At 44.8% G+C, this 18719-nt stretch overlaps 2 protein-coding genes and 1 pseudogene across 2 annotated transcripts in view; all 3 read left to right on the plus strand.

Moving 5' to 3' along the window:
• Positions 1 to 2045: 2045 nt before the first annotated feature.
• Positions 2046 to 7444, plus strand: LOC123164713 (glycosyltransferase BC10). The gene is made up of 11 exons (XM_044582263.1): positions 2046 to 2313; positions 3174 to 3680; positions 4131 to 4229; positions 4785 to 4885; positions 4968 to 5039; positions 5229 to 5319; positions 5703 to 5783; positions 6290 to 6346; positions 6434 to 6556; positions 6667 to 6705; positions 6906 to 7444. Exons 2-11 carry the CDS (start codon positions 3336 to 3338, stop codon positions 7032 to 7034), a joined length of 1137 nt encoding a protein of 378 aa, XP_044438198.1. The 5' UTR covers positions 2046 to 2313; positions 3174 to 3335; the 3' UTR covers positions 7035 to 7444.
• A 1261-nt stretch (positions 7445 to 8705) lies between these two features.
• On the plus strand, positions 8706 to 16117 carry LOC123164712 (glutamine--tRNA ligase-like; annotated as a pseudogene).
• A 1005-nt stretch (positions 16118 to 17122) lies between these two features.
• The window catches only part of LOC123164714 (cryptochrome DASH, chloroplastic/mitochondrial), a gene marked incomplete in the record, with an annotated part of 3811 nt that continues 2214 nt past the window's right edge, over positions 17123 to 18719 (plus strand). The window contains 5 exon segments of the mRNA XM_044582264.1: positions 17123 to 17617; positions 17692 to 17831; positions 17918 to 18145; positions 18229 to 18369; positions 18540 to 18719. Of these exon segments, the coding sequence (XP_044438199.1) occupies positions 17173 to 17617; positions 17692 to 17831; positions 17918 to 18145; positions 18229 to 18369; positions 18540 to 18719 (1134 nt within the window).

An 18719-nucleotide genomic window follows, 5' to 3' on the forward strand; every position in this document is an offset into this window, starting at 1 on the left:
CCACTCCGTCGCTTTTGTACTTTTGCAGCAGTATATGCACCATGTACGTGCAGTACCTTTGTACCAAAAGGGAGTACCCAGCGAGCAAAGATGAGCGCCAAAGCAAAGTTTCCCCGTCTTTTGATTGCGGGCAAAGTTTTTATTAGGGTACTAATCCGAGGACAACATTCTTTTAGTTTTAGATAACACAAATAATGCTAAAGATAAGCAGTGGTATTGGTATATTCTAAGAAGGGGACAGCACGTAGGATAAAAGATGGCGAGTGCTAAACCTTTTGATTGCACACAAGGCTATTAGGGTTATAAATCTGAGGACAATGAGTTCTTCTATAGACGCCATAAAGGGGGAAAAAGGCCAAATGGTTGTTATCACAACCTTTCTTGCAGTGAATATCACCTCCTCTTGATGAACCGTAGATTCGACAAATATAACAAGCAATTTTTTTTTTACATAAGGATGAACAAATTCTTTATGTTCCTGCAAAATTTCATGACGGTATGGCACTGGGAGAGCCCTGGACAAACTAAAAATCGAAGCTTTGAGAAAGGTTCAATAATTTCGATTTTGGAGCACTAATTTTATTTTACTTGTCCTGAGCTCCCCCGATGTCCCATGGTCATGAAACTTTGTGGGCACATGGAGAATCTCTGTTCACCTTTATGCATGTAAAACAAGTTCTAATTTTTTTCAACTGTGTTGTTCATCCATGAGCAGATGAGCTCGTGATCAACAATAGATTTCCAACTTAACTATGACATGTTCTAAAGGCGTATTTGGTGAGAACTATTGTTCTTGGTCTTTTTTTCTTGCGAGAAACTATTGTTCTTAGTCTTTGTATTTAGGCATGGACTATTGGTACGACCAAGTACTTCAAGGAACCTAACTATTTATTCTGAATGCTACAAGGTTAGCTGCCAAATTCCATTAACCGGAAGGGGCGGTACACGGGACCGAAGAAACCCAAATCTAGAAGCTTGAGCAAGGGCAATCTCTGTGAAAAGGACATGTGCAATGTCATGATATCGGCTCTGTTATGGGAAGTCGAGTTCCATGCTAAGCCTTGAACCGCTAGGCCATCTCCCCTGCATAATATAAATAGCAGCATCCGGCATGAACAAATATTTGCCCACTACTCGCCACCGAATTTCTCTTTTTCTTTTGTTTTCCCAACCCACATTTCAAAATTGGAACTTGGATTATTGTGCTACCGTAAGCACATGTTGTGTTGACCTACAAGTTCTTTTGGAATACTGATAACAAATTCGTTGCGCCCCATGGCATGTGAACATGTTAGTATCCCAACCATGGTATCACATTTGTTCGAAACTTATATCAGATGAGCTAATTAATAATCTTGCTCTTGGTATTTATCCAGGGGATATCGGTAGGATCAGATTACTTTAAAAAAAAATCTGTCTTTCTCTCTCTCTCTAAATGCCAACGGAGGAGCTGCCAAATTCTATCAATTATAAAGAGCTTGGATTGTCAACAGGAGAGCTGCCGAATTCCGTTAATCACAAAAGACGGTACAAAAGGACCGAAGAAACCTAAATTTAGAATCCTGAGCGCTTGGCTAACCCCCCACGATAACGACGTGTACAATATCATGATACTAGTTTCTGTTATGAAAGATGGAGTTCCGATGCTATATCTCAACCATCTCTCCTACATAACCTTATTATGGAAAATAAACGAAGCGGATAGCAAAAAACAAAAAACCAATTTTTTTTTTCCAAATGGACGCGCATGTAGCCCCGGTGCCTCCTGGACCGTGAAGCGATGAGACGGAAGCCGACGGGTGGGCGTGCAAAACGCACATGCCGGCCGAGACGATATTATGCCGGCCATCTCTCCTAGTACATAGCTTTCTTGTTATCAAAAAATCAAAATAAAATAACAGAGTGTAACAATAAATAAACACTAGTAAAATTCCCAATGGACGCGCTAGGAGGCAAGAAAACGAGAGCTGAGGGGTGGGGGTGGGGTGCAAAACCACACGCCGGCGCCCCAAAAGACTATCACCATCTCGTATTTCCTCCTCGCGTTGCGTCCATTTGGAAGCAAGGAAGGAAAGCCGGTGGGAAGCTCCGGGCGGGCAGCATTAAGTCACCACATGTTACAATTAGTGCCGCTTCCAGCTTAGTTAATCCCCTTGGTTTATATATCCATCTCTCTCCCCTCCCTCCCTCCATCGCCTCCTCATCTCCACCTCCCTCCACCTCTGCTGGCTCCGCGGCCCATCCCATCCGATCCCATCGCCGCGCCGCCAGCTCCAGATCCGCCCCCGCGCCCGCCGCCGAGCTCCACACGCGGTAAGCTCGACTCTCCCTGCCCGCCCGCCCGCCTCCCCTCCTCCCTCTTCCAGTTCCGTTCCGTTCGAGCCAAGTTCGCCGCCCCTGCTGCTGTGCTGCCCCGCGCATTGGGCTCGGCTGCCGGGCTGGTGGGGGCCCGCCGCGCGGCTCGGCGCGTCTGTTTCGAGTTCGAATTCTGCTCGCGAGCTGCGGGGAGCGAATTCCGGCGGTCCCGCGCGCGCGCGTTTCTGTTGGGCGCCGGGGGAGTCGGTTTGGTTGGTTCGGATCGAGCTCGAAATGCGGCGCCGGCGCGGCGGGCGGGGATCGGGCGGCGATTTGGTCAGACTTTGACTTTTTCCCTCCCCAGCCGCCGCCGCCGTGGACTCGAGCCGCGCTGCCTACTTTTTTTCTCGCGCGTGTGGAGTCCGCCTGATTTAGACTGGTGGATGGATCACCTACCCCGGCCCAATCGCGCGGCCGGCCAGCTCTGGAAGGCAGCGCCTTCCGAGAGCTCGCGTAGCCTCTGCTGGATCGGCGGCGCGCTCGTTTTGCTTTCCTCGGGTCGTTTCACCCACCGCTTGCCATATCTGAATCACGCGTGCGCGCGCGCGCGCGCATTGATTGGAATTCGGGCTGCAGTGCTAGAGCGGCCGTCAGGTGACCGGGCTGGTGCTGGTGCTGGCCTCTAGGACCCCGATTCTTCCAGATCGCCATTCAGCTTGCTTGATTTTTACTTCCTCGGTTCCAAAATAGATGACCCAACTTTGTACTAACTTTAGTACAAAGTTGGGTCATCTATTTTGGAACCGAGGGAGTACTGTACTACTTCGTCATGATCTCTTGCATCAGCGCCGTGCTTACCTCGTGTCTTGTGAATGCAGGGGAAGGGGTGAGGAGTCAGCTGCCTGCCATTTCATCAGGCCCTGGTGTGGTGTAGCAGCGGCCTTCGCACCCAAACAACCAGAGCTTTTAGATGATCCAAAGATGGTGAGGAGCTGAGAGCACCTAGAGTTCGACAGTGGGGGCTGTGGGGCAGCAAGGACATGACTGTCATGCCGCCTGCGCGCCATCGGCCCGCGGCCAAGAGGCCCATGTGGATAATCGTGCTCCTGTGCCTCGTCTGCGTCGTGCTGATCGGGGCGTACGTGTACCCGCCGCGGCACTACTCGCAGTGCTACCTCTCTGCTTCTAGCGTCTGTACGCCGTTCAAGGATTGGCTCCCGTCCATCGGCCGCCGGGAGAAAACCGATGACGAGATCATCTCAGCCGCTGTTATCAGGGATATTCTTGGAATGCCCATGTCCACGTCGAAGAATCCAAAGATTGCCTTTATGTTCTTGACACCTGGCTCATTGCCCTTCGAGAAATTGTGGGAGAAGTTTCTGCAGGTTTGCCTGATTTCACCTCTTGTCCTTGTGCAATTTGAAGGAGTATAGTCCATTTAAGGTTTTTTTGTGTTTCTGTGAACTGATGGTGCCTAGGTATCATCAAATGCTTTCTAGTTATTATACAAAGACAACTATTTGGGTTGCTGAGAAAGAATTTAGTGGTCGACACTTTACCATTATTTTCAATAATAAATGCATACTATTGAGATATGTTAGCTTCATGCAAACATTCATTTTTGAACAGTGGAACATCAAGATATACCTTATCTGCATAAGTGAATTAACTGATCCTCTTGACCAAGTCAATAATACTATCTTGCTAGCATGCACTTTTGACTATAATCTTGTACCTCCATGCTACTAACCATCTCTGCATGTCTACATGAAGTAATGTTGTCTATTGTTTATATAATTCATGTGAACTTAAAACAAAATAACTTTGATACACAGGGTCACGAGGGAAGATACTCCATCTATGTGCACGCGTCGCGTCAGAAGCCTGTGCATACTAGTTCTCTCTTTGTTGGCCGAGATATTCATAGTGATGCGGTAATAATTCTCATCTGTCCTTCAGTTCTTCGTAAGTTTGCATGGGTGTTTTACATAAACGATGTGATTTCGCTGAGGAGATTTGTCAAGTACAATTTCTCTTATATCTTGAAAGCTTACGTTTCGAAGAAAATTCTCCCTCTCAATGAATGAAGGATGTGTTAATGGCTCAACTGATTGATATTGATGCCATTTGAAACTTATGTTTTCATTAATATGTTCACTCCAAGGAAGGAGCAATGAGCAATGGCTAAACAGTGAGCTCATATTGATATAGTTGAGAACATAAGTTGACCAAGATCGCTTGCCTTTAAGAGTATTAGTATCATTCCCAATTCCCCATGGCATTACTTGTATCCTCAAGGCCAGTCTTAGTATCATGACGTTTGGATCTTCTGACTTCTAAAGACCACTATTAGCAGTTTGGATTGAGATGCCGAAAAATCTTAGCCTACTAATTGCAAGTTGAGGAGCTTTGCCTTTACATATTGTTTAGGTTTATTTCTAACAATTATAACATAGGTTTGATGTTGCATGTTTGTACTTGCTATGCAGGTTGTATGGGGAAAGATTTCAATGATAGATGCAGAGAAGAGGCTATTAGCAAATGCGCTGGAAGACGCGGATAATCAATTTTTTGTCTTGCTTTCTGATAGGTTTGGATTCCTGATTATGAATGATTTCCTTCTTGAGAGATTCTGCCACCATACTGAAATCAGTATTTACTCTCTCTCGCAGCTGTGTTCCACTTCATTCATTTGACTACGTCTTCAATTACCTGATGGGAACAAATATTAGTTTCATTGATTGGTAAGAGTACTGGACATTGATTTCATTACCATTTTGAAAAATAAGGGAAGCAAAGGGGAATTAGTGAAACAAGTGGCACTGGCCAATACCACAAGGACATCATTTATTAGTTTATCCATTGTTTTACCACTTATAGGTGTCCATGTCCATGCATGTTGATTTTTGTCCGCTTTTATTGCCATTTTGTAGTTTCCAAGATCCTGGTCCACATGGAAATGGAAGGTATTCTCTTGAGATGCTTCCTGAAATAGAGGAGAGAGACTTCAGAAAGGGTGCCCAGGTAAATATTTTTGTGAAGTTGTTTCCTTATTATTGGTGTTGTCCTTGCAATGTGTATAAGTTTGCTAGATTATATTCCATCTGTTCCAAATTCATGCTTTGACCAACAATTTACTTGATAATATGTAGTTTATGGTACACAAGATAGACACCATCAGATCAGTATCCAGAAGCACTTTCATATGATTGTGATTTCATAACCACGCCTTGTATTTTGAAATGGGGGTAGTATATTACTTGTGGGTCCACTGTTTGTTATTTTTGTTGTATATTATTTGTTTTCTGTTTTTTTATGGTATAAAGCGGACTTGTTCAAAAATCGGTTATTGAGTATCAGAATCTAATCTCACATGCTCTCTTCTGTAATTCTTGCTCTTTTTATAGTGGTTCGCAATCACGCGAAGACATGCTTTATTGATTCTGGCGGACAACCTTTACTACAAGAAGTTCAAGCTATATTGCAAGGTGTGTTTCTTTTCTAGATTGCTATCTTTGGTTAATGGATTGGAGATATACCAGGTATTGTAATAGGTAATACACATAGAGTGTTAAATGTATTTGACGCTGTATATAATGTTCTAATATGAAGCTGGAGTTGTTATAGTAAAACTGTAGTACAGAAATTCAGTAATTACCTCTAATTGGCAAATAGGCCATAATGAACTGAAGAATAGATACACTTCCATAAACAGCAGAAAATTAATGTGCAGACTCTGTTGCAAAGTAGTCCTTTTTTCTTTCCTTGGTAACAGGTAAAATATTCTAACAAGCTTAATCAGCATGGGAACTTCATATGTTTCTCGTGTTGAATAAATTGTCTTCTGGGATGCATTTGAGTGATGTGCTTGCTCGGTAGTCATCATTCCTGAAGTCTCAACCAATACTTGAGTCTTCCACTTTTCTAGTTTTCTCCGACATTTTTCTCGTAAGTTGATTTTTGGAAAGTAATTTATCTGTCATGTGATTTGCAGCCAGCAGATGGGCGCAACTGTATTGCTGACGAGCATTACTTGCCAACCCTATTCAATGTCAGTATCTACAATCTACAGAAGTTGCATTTACATTTTTTTCCTTGAGTTACTTGCTAACTAACAAATCCTTCTACGAAACATCAGATGGTAGATCCAGGTGGAATAGCTAATTGGTCAGTTACACATGTGGATTGGTCTGAGGGGAAATGGCATCCAAAGTCATACGCAGTTGCTGATGTCAGCTATGATCTACTAAAGAATATAACAGTATGTTTTTGCCTTGCTTGACTTCTTTCCTGAGATGATCTGTACATGTTTTTCTATTTAGTGCATAACCCTTACGTTGATGCATTCTAATGTACATTACCGTCGCACAGGCCGTTGATGAGACCATCCATGTAACAAGTGATGACAGGGTATGGGCAATAATTTCGTCATCAGTATTTTGACCTTCAAAGAACAATAAATAAATAAATTTTCTTCTAGATCTTGTCCTATTACTTTTCCTTCGATTATCTGCTAGTGCATATTAAAAATGATCTGTATTGCAATACTGTCCCAGTGATCTGCTACAACTGTATGGGATACTGATTTCTGGTTTCTATCCCCTTTGCAGAAACTTGTGACACAGAAGCCATGTTTGTGGAACGGATCAAAGAGTCCATGCTATCTTTTTGCTAGGAAATTTTACCCCGAAACTCTCGACAGCTTACTGAAGATATTCACCAGCTACACGTCTGTTTGACTTCAACCTGATTCTTTGCACCTCAACACATGGTTCAAGTACATGAGCATGTCTCCTCTCTTCATGTAAAAAAATTTGTGAAGTCAATCGATACTTAGATCTGGGCCTCGAGCGACGGGTTGCTGCTGCAGCGACCACCGCAAACCTGCGGTTCAGTCCATGGGTGGTAGGGATGCGGCGATATTGACAGCGATGATACTGCCCTCGTTGTAATCTATTGTGCTTTCTGTATGTTTCCTTTAAGTCCTTCGCCTCTCTCTCTCTCTCTCCCTCTTTAATTTCTGTCCTAGCCTCATTAGTTCCTGGCTCTTCGAGTTGGAGATCATATTTTTGTCAATATGCTGTTATCATATGATCCATTCTTTTGTAGACACAAAGAAATGAGTGAAAAGTACCACATATCTTTTATAGTCTCTTGGTGTTTTTTGGTTACTTACTGTGCATCTATTCTTGTGGGTTTTGGCATGTTTTCAGTTTTATTGTACATATATTCTGAGGAAGGTGAACTTTATTAGGCAAAGTTACTCGGAAAGGAGCTCCGGCTCCATGGAGCTTGAATTTTGAACAATTCAAAAATCATGTTTTTATGTTTAAAAAAACTGAAAAAATTATACATATGCAGAGATGTAATGTACATGTATCTAAATTTCTATGATGAAATAAGTTAAAATGAGAGCTACAAAAAAAATTGTGGCTGTTTAGCACATGCACTGTTTGATATCAAAGTTCATGATTTTGTTCTTTTTATGCAGCTTGCAATTCGAGTTATTTCATTGCGAGATTTTGCACACATACATTACATCCTTGTATGTGTGTATTTTGTAAAGATTTTTTGGAAATAAAAAAAATTCAAATCTTGAAATTTTAAAAATATCAGGCTCCATGAAGCTTGTCCTCCAAAATGCCTTAACATTATATCATCATGTGGAAATACCCATGGCTGAATGTGTAAGCAGATAAATTTCCCTTGCGGCCCCATTCATAAGTCAATTAAACCCCGTGGAAGCATGTGAATTTTCCCCAGTGTGCAAACTGACGAGGATGGGCCTAAGCCTAACTCACATTGCCTATCAATCTGCTCCTACTTATCCTATGCGGAGTATATACTTAAGAAAAATAGAGTTCGCCGAGTGAGGCTTTTCGGCTCTCGAGCTCTATGGAGCCCGTAAGAAATTGACCTTTTTAGTTTAAAAAATTCAGAAAAAAAGACACAAGTACTTATGTTAGATTTATATTAGATGTGTTGTAAAATTTAATTATGAAATACATTTTTATGTGAGTTGTATGAAAATTAATAATATATTTTTATTGTGAATAGTACATGTGCTAGAAATACATGATTTTGTTATTTTTGTGTAGCTCGCATAAAACTGTTCAAAATCCATGAACTTTTCAAAAAAATTAAGTTTTTTTAATTCAACAATCAACCGGTCAATCGGCCACTGGTCAACGAGTTGTGCTCCCTGGCGCACAAGGCGCCGTGAGGAGCTCCCCGGAAAAGAAAATAACTTTTGCGTTTTGAGGCAAAAAAAAAAACCAAAAAAACTGGTAGAAACCCCCCGGACATGGGCCTTGCCCAGCGGGCTCCCGCACGGGGGGATTCGTCGCGGAGTCGGATTGGCCCCTATTTAACAACGTTGTTGGGCGTGGCGCCCTGGCCCAAAGGCCGAACCCTCGCCTCCGTCGCCAACCAAACCCTCGCCTCCCGATCCCGTACCCTGCCAGCAGAGGTTCAGGCACGGCAGCACCGGCGGTGAGCTACCGTCTCCCACCTTCCGGAACCCACGGAGGCTCTGTCCCCGAGGCTGCGTCGTCGACCCGGCCGACTCCGCCGCCGCCCAGGTTGGGTCCAGCCTCCGCTCCCCCCTGCTTCCCCCTCCTGTTCGGTTTGAAAGCCTGATGTTCCCTAGGTTTCGTGCTTGGATTGCTAGGTGTTTACATGTAGACTGTAGGAGGTGTTCCAACTTCCATCTAGTGTCATGCATTTTCATTATTAGCCTGATTGCAGAATGCTGTTCTTAGATTGCTCTGTCTGCTATTGGGTAGAAGATCTGATCTATGCCTCCCCACCTGGAAATTTATCATGGATACACTTATGGAAATACATAGAGATGAATAGATCAATCACATGAATTATGAATCGTCTCATTGGTTGCATATGAATCAAATAGCTTTGAAACTTGTTTTTGAGTGTCAGCGAAGCCGATTGTTATCCTAGTATTTCTATTGCTCATCGGAGCTATATACTATATATATATATATATATATATATATATATATATATATATATGCTTATGCCATCTGCTGAAACAAGCTGACTAGTACTTTAATGTCATGACATTAAGCGCCCCGGGTCCTAGCTCCGCCCCGCCCCTCCCGAAATCTCTGGATCATGGGCACCGGAGGCAAGGGATATAAGCCCCCTGCCCTGCAGCTGGAGAAGCTGCTGGCGCTCGGCCTCGACCAGCGAACGGCGGAGAACGCGCTTGTCAACAGCAAGGTCACGGCCAACCTAGCCGCCGTCATAGCCGAGGTAAAACTATTGTGTTTGTTTTTCATCATTGCTTATAGCATGTCGCCTTACTATTTTGTTTCTGCCATTTTGTGGTGCAAGTTAAATCAGTGTCATTTATCTCTTCAAAGCATACATTGTTTCCCCCTTTTAACTGAATTTGCCTATGAACAGGCTGGTATCAGTTGGTGTGACAAGTCAGTAGGGAATCTTCTTTATGCCGTAAGTATCTTTATCAATTTTTTCTCTGGTCTATACATTTGAGGTTTTTTTTGTGTGACTTATGAGGATGCACTTGCTCGTGGATGAAATAGGTTGCCACCAAATACCCAAACAATGCACTTGTCCATCGTCCTGCTCTCATCGACTATATCGTGTCCATGAAAGTAATATCTGCCACCTTTTTCATTCTTCATTTTGCATTTTCGGGAGTGCGCATGAAGAATGGACACTTTGTTTCAGAGCTCATTTGTCTTAGTTTTGTTAATCTGAAGTATTTCATTATGTCACTATTTTTCAGATAAAGAACCCTGCACAGCTGGACGCTGCTCTGTCATTTCTTACTAATGTTGGTCCTGATCCTTTGGATACTGGGAAGTTTGAAGAAGCCTGTGGTGTAGGTATGTTTTTTGCAACAACAATATATACGCTTCTAACAATTTTAACTAATGCATGTCACATTCACGGACAGGACACTAAGAGCATGTACAGTGCAAGTGCTTAAAGAGATGTCCAGAAAGATAAACCATTTTTTTTACTTGCCACGTAGGATAGTCTTCGTGCTTATATTTATGGATGAGTGCTTGATTAGGCACCAATGTTTAGGAGATGCTTATGAGTTTAACTAGCACTGTTAATATTATATAATAAATCTCTGGAGTAGATGTAATTCACATATTTTCTTAATGATGTGGCAACATTCTCTGTACGAACTCGCACATAAGCACCTTTCAGTCTACATGCCCTAAGAAAGTCTATGATGGTGACTCGATAATGTGGTTGTGTGGATGCTACAATAATATAGGACAAGTTTGCATTTTGATGATCAGATAATGAAAGGAGCACCTTTCTCTGAAGCAGCATATTCAGTCAATTCTTTCAATTGGCTGCCTTATTGATTGGAGTGCAATGTGTAACTGCAGGCGTGGTTGTTTCAATTGAAGAGATTCATTCAACTGTCACCAAGGTTCTACATGAAAATATGGAAGCTATATTGGAGCAGCGTTATCATATAAATGGTTGTCTTCCAATTCACCTTTGTATTACACATTTCTTGATTTGTTACTTGAGGGAACTGATCCTTTATCCTGTGTTATCCTTCTTCCAGTTGGTAACCTATGCGGACAGGTTAGGAAGAGACACCCCTGGGGTGATGCTAAGGCGACAAAGGTGCAAAACAGTGCTATAGATAAAGCACTTGCTTATTTTGGTTGTATTAACTTCAGTTTAACCCTCTTCACATTTTGCTCATACAGGAGGAGATCGAGAAAAGGCTTGCAGAGATATTGGGTCCAAAGACGGAAGCTGACAATGTAAAACCAGTAAAAACAAAGAAAGGAAAACCAGCAAAATCTGAGGTTGGTGCGCTGAAGTAGAGCCTTTGGGTTTAATAAAGTAGGGCGATTTGATTATTAATTAGCTACCTGTGCTTTCTTTGAAATCCAGGAGAAAAAGGTTGCAGTAGCTACTGTTGCCCCACCATCTGAGGACCTGAATCCATACTCACATTTTCCTGAGCCGGCAGAAAACAACAAGGTATCGTGAACTGTTGAGTTAAATCGATTAAATGTCTGTTATTGTTATGCATATAAAATCTGCACAGTACTGTTCTCTGATATCCCCATACGTTAGTATTGTTCTTCTAAGCGCTATCATTGGCTGTTCTGTTGGTTGTCACTTGTAAAGAATGCATGAACTTAAGTGGTTTTGATTTCTTTGCACGAGCTAGGTTCATACAGAAATATTCTTCAGCGATGGGAACATATGGAGGGCACATAACACAAAGGAGATTTTAGAGAAACATCTTATGGCAACTGGTGGAAAAGTGACGACCCGTTTTCCTCCAGAACCTAATGGATATCTTCATATCGGTCATGCCAAGGTTTTCATAATCTTCATGAAAAGCATTTCCATATATACCACTTCCATGAAAAATGGATAGTATGCTTACATTCTTCATCTGATGCAGGCTATGTTTATTGATTTTGGACTGGCTAAAGAGCGGAATGGCTATTGTTACCTTCGGTAATAACATTCTTTTTTCATTTGACAATCTTTTCCTGCTTGCCATGCTATCCTTTCCTGGCTATGTTTACTGATTTTGAACCGACTACTTACTTTAGCCGGGTCTGTCCTGACCGAATACTGCTTGAATTTATGTTTCTTCTCTTACATTATATACTGCATCTATTTAATTATATATTTCCATATTCGATCTGGAGTTCTGATTATTTTGAGTCAATTGCACAAAACTACCACATTTGCGGCTAGGTTTGCAGAAAACCACCAAGTCGCTAATCCGTTGCAAAAATCACTGCTTTTTCACTAAACCTCTTGCAAAAAACACTGATCATCCACTTTGGCTCATCTAAGCGAGTTTATGACAGATGGGACCAGATCGTCAGTGCTGGCTTGGCAAAAGAAAAGATTCTTCCCCAATCTCTTTACATAGAGACCCCTCTATGAAAAAAGAAAAACGCAATCAAATCCCGCCGTCTCTCCCTCTCTCTGGATGGAATGCACGGGGAGCCGGAGGCGGCCGCCGGGAGCTCGTCCTTGAAGCCACGATGGCGCCCTTTGCCTGTCGTCCGTCGGGATGTTGTGGCCGCTCGGCGCCGTGGATGGGGCCTAACCTCCATGCGCTTCGGCTCCTGGCGCCGGCGGCTCCGCCCGTCTCCGGTGCCTCTTCCAGGCCCGCAGGAGAGCCCCGCCGCCCTGTGCGCACGCGCCATCTAGCCTCGCGCCACTCCACTCGGGCTTCCCCGCAGCTAGCTGCCGCCAGTTCGCCGGTGCACCGGGCACCACCGCCGCCCCCTCTCCCTCTCCAACTTCGTTGTCTCTCTCCCTTCTCCAACACCGCCGCCTGCCACCGCGCCAGGGCCAGGCCGGCCGGCGACGGGACCTTCCCGTCCGTGCCCGTGCTGGGCGAGACGCCGCCCACCCTAGGGGACACCCTCCCTGCGAGTAGAGCCGACTAGTGGACGGTGCCAGAGGAAGAGCTCCACAAATCAACGGCGGCCGGAGCTGGGCCACCATGGCGTCATCCTCGCCAGAGGAGGAGCCATGGCTGCAGGCTGCAGGCTGCAGCACCTCCCCTCGACGGATCCCGTCGCAACTGAGCTCAACAGCGACAGATCTGAGCGGATGGACGAGGCCAACATCAGGAGGAGCAGACTGCGTTTGTTTTCAGATTCCAGGGGCGTGTGTGTCAAAGTGGTCCCATCTGTCATAAACACGCTTAGACGAGCCAAAGTGGATGATCAGTGCTTTTTGCAAAAGGTTTAGTGAAAAAGCAGTGATTTTTGCAACAGATTAGCGACTTGGTGGTTTTCTGCAAACCTAGCCGCAAATGTGGTGGTTTTGTGCAATTGACTCGATTATTTTTGCTTGGTCTGAAAGTGCTTACATAGAATTCTTGCTGCTTTAGTTCTTCCGCATTCTCATTCACGACAAAATGAACTGCTGTCTATCTGAAAAACAGGTTTGATGACACAAACCCTGAAGCTGAAAAGAAGGAATATATAGACCACATTCAGGAGATAGTCCATTGGCTGGGTTGGGAGCCCTACAAAGTTACATATACAAGTGATTATTTTCAAGCTTTGTATGAGCATGCAGTTGAGTTAATACAGAAAGGGCTGGCCTATGTAGATCACCAGGTTCTTTCTCTCCTCCTTTCTTTATCATGGTACAAAAATTTGAAAGGAGGAAATGAGCATGCATATCGAATCCTTGAGAAATAAAATGTGCAAATGCTGACTGGTATATGATTTCCAGACTGCAGAATAGATCAAGGAAGGCAGGGAAAATAACTTGGATAGTCCATGGAGGGATAGACCTATTGAAGAGTCACTAAAGTTATTTGAAGACATGCGGCGTGGGCTAATTGCTGAGGGCGCAGCAACTCTGCGAATGAAGCAGGACATGCAGAATGATACCAGAAACATGTACGACTTGATTGCATACAGAGTAAAAGTAAGTTGCAAAACTCATCTTGTGAATTGAATGGCCATATCTTATCAGTACATAACTAATCATTTGATGCCACATAGTTCACCCCTCATCCGCATGCTGGTGACAAGTGGTGTATCTATCCAAGCTATGATTATGCTCATTGCATGGTGGATTCATTTGAAAACATTACTCACTCGGTAATTTTCCCTTCTTCAAAATAGCTCTGGCTTGTTTAAACTATAACACGACTAACTGAGTGTGGTTATTCATTAGCTGTGCACGCTTGAGTTTGACGTACGTCGTCCGTCATACTACTGGGTACTTGTTGCCTTGGGCTTGTACCAGCCATATGTTTGGGAGTATTCAAGGCTGAACATATCACATAATATTATGTCTAAAAGAAAGGTATGCTAATAATCGAGAAATCAGTATTACCCCGTTTGATCTATATTTATGGATATTCATTGTCCTTGTTCTGTTGCAGTTGAATCGGCTTGTGACAGAGAAGTGGGTAGATGGGTGGGATGATCCTCGTTTGTTAACACTGGCAGGACTGCGGCGACGGGGGGTGTCAGCAGCTACAATTAATTCATTTATCCGTGGAATGGGGATAACAAGATGGTAAATGCATGGATGATAGTTAACAAACGGCTTTGCATGAACTGTGCTTTGTGCCAGGCGCACAATCGCAAAATCTCCGTTTCTGCTACTGACTGCCCTTGGTATTCTTTATGTCCAGTGACAATAGCTTAATTCCTTTCGAACGTCTTGAATATCACATCAGAGAAGAACTTAACAAAACAGCTTCTCGAGCCATGGTTGTTCTGCATCCTCTAAAGGTATGGCATCTGGTTCCTGCTGCAAGTCACTCCATGTCTTCAGCCCTTAGAAGTCCCTAACACATTCATGGTGCCTCCTTCTGCTAAATTAGGTTGTAATAACTAACTTGGAAGATGGAAAAGTCATAGACCTTGATGGAAAGAAGTGGCCTGATGCTCCTGCTGATGAAGCTTCGTCGTACTACAAGGTGCCTCTCTTGCTCAGTATATGATGGGAAGAATAGGTGGTGTTGCTATGGCACAAGTGGTTTAAAATTCTGTTTGAGGAATGCAGTAATGAAAATATTATACGTTTTACCTTATGCATGCTTCATAATTTATAACATAAATACCTTTTGACAGGTTCCTTTCTCAAGAACTGTCTACATTGAAAAAACTGATTTTCGCCTCGAGGACCCGAAAGACTATTATGGGCTAGCTCCTGGTAAATCCGCCCTGCTAAGGTAAGTGATTCAGAACTACTGTTCTTTTGTGGAGAAAGTTGATCTGGATTTACTTGACTATTCATAGTTCACCTACTCCGTATCGGCACAAATTTACAGTATGGTACTTGTCAATTTAATTGCTAGGTATGCGTTCCCGATAAAATGCACAGAGGTTATTCATGGCGATAATCCAGATGACATTGGTGAGATTCGAGCTGAGTATGACCCCTCAAAGACCTCTAAACCCAAGGTAACTGGTCACTTAAATCCTTACATTCAAATCTGAAAATTCTAGTTAGGGAGTTGGGACACAATGAAGATATGCTGACTTGGTTTGCAATTCGTTCAGGGTGTTCTGCACTGGGTTGCCGAGCCAGCGCCTGGAGTCGAACCGCTAAAGGTGGAAATAAGACTGTTTGAGAAGCTGTTCTTATCAGAGGTATAGTTTTGCTCGCTGCTCTTGCTGTCTGTCATTACAACAGACGCGTGTAGGACTTCAAATTCACTTCCTTGTGAATGCATTTCTTGCCCTCGTAGAATCCTGCCGGGCTGGAGGATAAAGAGCCGGAGGGCACAGCCTGGCTGCGCGATCTCAACCCGCACTCGAAGGAGGTCGTGAAGGGCGCGTATGCAGTACCATCGCTCGCAGCCGCGGTTGTGGGCAACAAGTTCCAGTTTGAGCGGCTCGGTAAGAAATCTTCTGAACCTATCTCTCTGTGATTGCCACTGCCGTATCTGTTGATTCATGCGACTGACCGTGCTGGAATGAATGTGATGTGAATCCCAGGCTACTTTGCCGTGGACACGGACTCGACGCCCGAGAAGCTCGTGTTTAACAGGACCGTCACGCTGCGCGACTCGTATGGGAAGGCCGGGGGACCCAGGTGACTGCTGATTTAGTGATAGGGTTTTGGTTTTGCTTGGTTACAAATAGTACAGTAGAGAGGTGGGGCTAATTGGAGAAAACTTAGTGATGCCACAGTACAACATAATGGGTTTACAGAGGTTTGTTGTATGTTTGTTTGAAATCATTCAAAATTTGGATGATCAAATATGTATACTCACCTCAAAGAAGTGAGTAAAGGATCAGCTTTCTCCTTGGTTCTGAAGAGCACTTGTTTCATGTTTCCTCCAGACTTCGTCTCTATTGTCTCCCACCACTAGAACAACATGCTGTTGCACCAAACAGCTGGCTTGTCAAATATTTATAGTATATTTATTCACTTTGCGGTTCCTGAGACGATGCAATTGACCGTTTGTTGTTGGGCGGTTTTATCGGACATGGCCATGAGTTTCATTGGGGGTGTGCGTGTCAACTACTCCCTCCGTTACAAAATATTTAAAGTTGTAGGTTTGTACTAAGTCAAACATTTGTACATTTGACTAACTCTGTAGAAAAAATTACTAACATGGATGAAAATCTATATATGTTATAACGAATCTAATTTGGTGTTGTAGATGTTGGTATATTTTTCTGCAAACTTGGTCAAACTTAAAGAAGTTTGGCTCAAGGCAGACCTAGAACTTAAAATATTTTTGTTTGAAGAGGGCAGTTGGCAATTTTTTTTATTAATTACGGGCCCGTTGATTCTATTCCTAAAACATAGGTTACCAAATGAATCCCAAGGAGTTGGAAAAAGTGTGTCTAAATGGCAGACAGAATAATTCCACACAAAGAACATGTAACATATGAATCTAAGACCAACTAAACTAATTGATGGTTAATCATTTTCCATAACATGGTAAGCACAATTGGTGTTGATTTATTCATTTTTTCCGATATAGGGAATGGTCCGACGATGCTCCCGATCACGGTTAGCTAGCATACCAAGCAATAGAGATAGAGACACATGTCCTGTTAATACAACTACCCGCAAAAAGAAGGCGTAATACAGGCTACCAAAGCAATAGAACTCAGTTCAAAAAAAAAAGAAGCAATAGAACTCATTTAGTAGAAGTTTCCATCTGACAACAACAGCTGCCATCTGGGTCCACCCCCATAAAGCCTCTGTGATCCGGCCCACATTATCCATCACCCATATCCCCAGGCTCACATCCAGCCACGTAGCACCACTCAAATGCCCCCACGTGGCACCCATCCCCGCTCTTCCCTCCACCTTCCTCCCGCCTCCATCTTCCACACACACCCCTCAATTCTCAAAAGCCTCACCTCCCAGTCCAGAAAAAAAATGCTCCACCACCACCTCCTCTCCTCCTCCGCCTCCTCCTTCCCTCCGGCCGCCGCGCAATCCCTCCTCCTCCTCCCGAGACAGCCGGCCGCCAGGCTCCGCGCCCTCCTCGCCATGGCCGAAGCCGCCTCGACCTCTACCTCGAGCTCGACCTCGATCCCGTTCCGCCCCCCGCGCGCCGTGCTGGCGGCGGCGGTGCCTTCTCTGGGACCCGATGAGACCGCCGCGGCGGCCTACGAGGCATTCCGTAGGCACACCTCGACGGGCCTTCGGAGGGGAGGTGGCGGCGTGGCCGTCGTGTGGTTCAGGAGCGACCTCCGGGTGCTGGACAACGAGGCGCTGGCGCGCGCGTGGGCGGCCTCCGGCGCCGTCCTCCCCGTCTACTGCGTCGACCCCCGCGCCCTCGCCGGCGCCACCCACCGCTTCGGCTTCCCCAAGACCGGAGGTGAGACACACCACAACACAGCAAATTTCCATGGCATCTGAGATTGGACACTGAAGCTTGATTGACTGTTGCAGCATTGAGGGCGCAGTTCCTGATAGAGTGCCTGGGAGACCTGAAGCAGAATCTCCAGAAACGCGGGCTCGACCTGCTCGTCCGGCACGGCAAGCCCGAAGACATCCTCCCTGCGATCGCCAAGGCCGTCAGCGCACACACAGTAAGCTAGCCCATCTGCACAAAATCACATCCACCGACCCGGTCAATTGCTTCAGCTTGATACTGGATTTCCCGGTCGATCTTCAGGTCTATGCCCACAAGGAGACCTGCAGCGAGGAGCTCCTCGTAGAGCGCCTCGTGCGCAGAGGCTTGGAGCAGGTGGCCGTCCCTCGAGGACAAGGAGGAGCTTCTGGCCGGAGTAATAAGCCTCTCAGCCCGAAGCTTCAGCTCGTCTGGGGAGCGACGATGTACCATGTCGACGATCTCCCGTTCCCGGTGAGCAACCTGCCGGACGTGTACACGCAGTTCAGAAAGGTAGGAGCTCTCCATTCATATTGAGGCTTGGAGTAGTAATGCTGGTGGTGGCTGTCGTTCATGAAATGTGATGCTTCCGCCAGGCGGTCGAGTCGAAGTCCTCGGTCCGGAGCTGCGGCAAGCTGCCGCCTTCGCTCGGGCCGGCCCCGGGTTCCGGCCTCGATGAGATCGGAGGGTGGGGGTCGATACCGACTCTGGAGTCACTGGGTCTAAGTGTGACAAAGGCAGGTTCAGTCAACTGTATTCTACTCCCTCCGTAAACTAATATAAGAGCGTTTAGATCACTACTTTAGTTATCTAAACGCTCTTATATTAGTTTACAGAGGGAGTACTTATCTGTGGATATGGTTCTAGAATTTCACTTACAGTTAGTACTGTTTGCCTCTCTGTGTAGTCAGAGAAGGGAATGCGTTTCGTTGGAGGAGAGAGCGCTGCTCTCGGGAGAGTTCATGAGTACTTCTGGAAGAATGATCAGCTGAAAGTCTACAAAGAGACCCGGAACGGCATGCTTGGCCCGGACTACTCCACCAAGTTCTCCCCTTGGCTTGCTTCCGGCAGTCTTTCGCCGCGCTAT

This window comes from Triticum aestivum, chromosome 7D (genome assembly GCF_018294505.1).
Source record: "Triticum aestivum cultivar Chinese Spring chromosome 7D, IWGSC CS RefSeq v2.1, whole genome shotgun sequence".
In the NCBI taxonomy this organism is placed as follows: Eukaryota; Viridiplantae; Streptophyta; class Magnoliopsida; order Poales; family Poaceae; genus Triticum; species Triticum aestivum.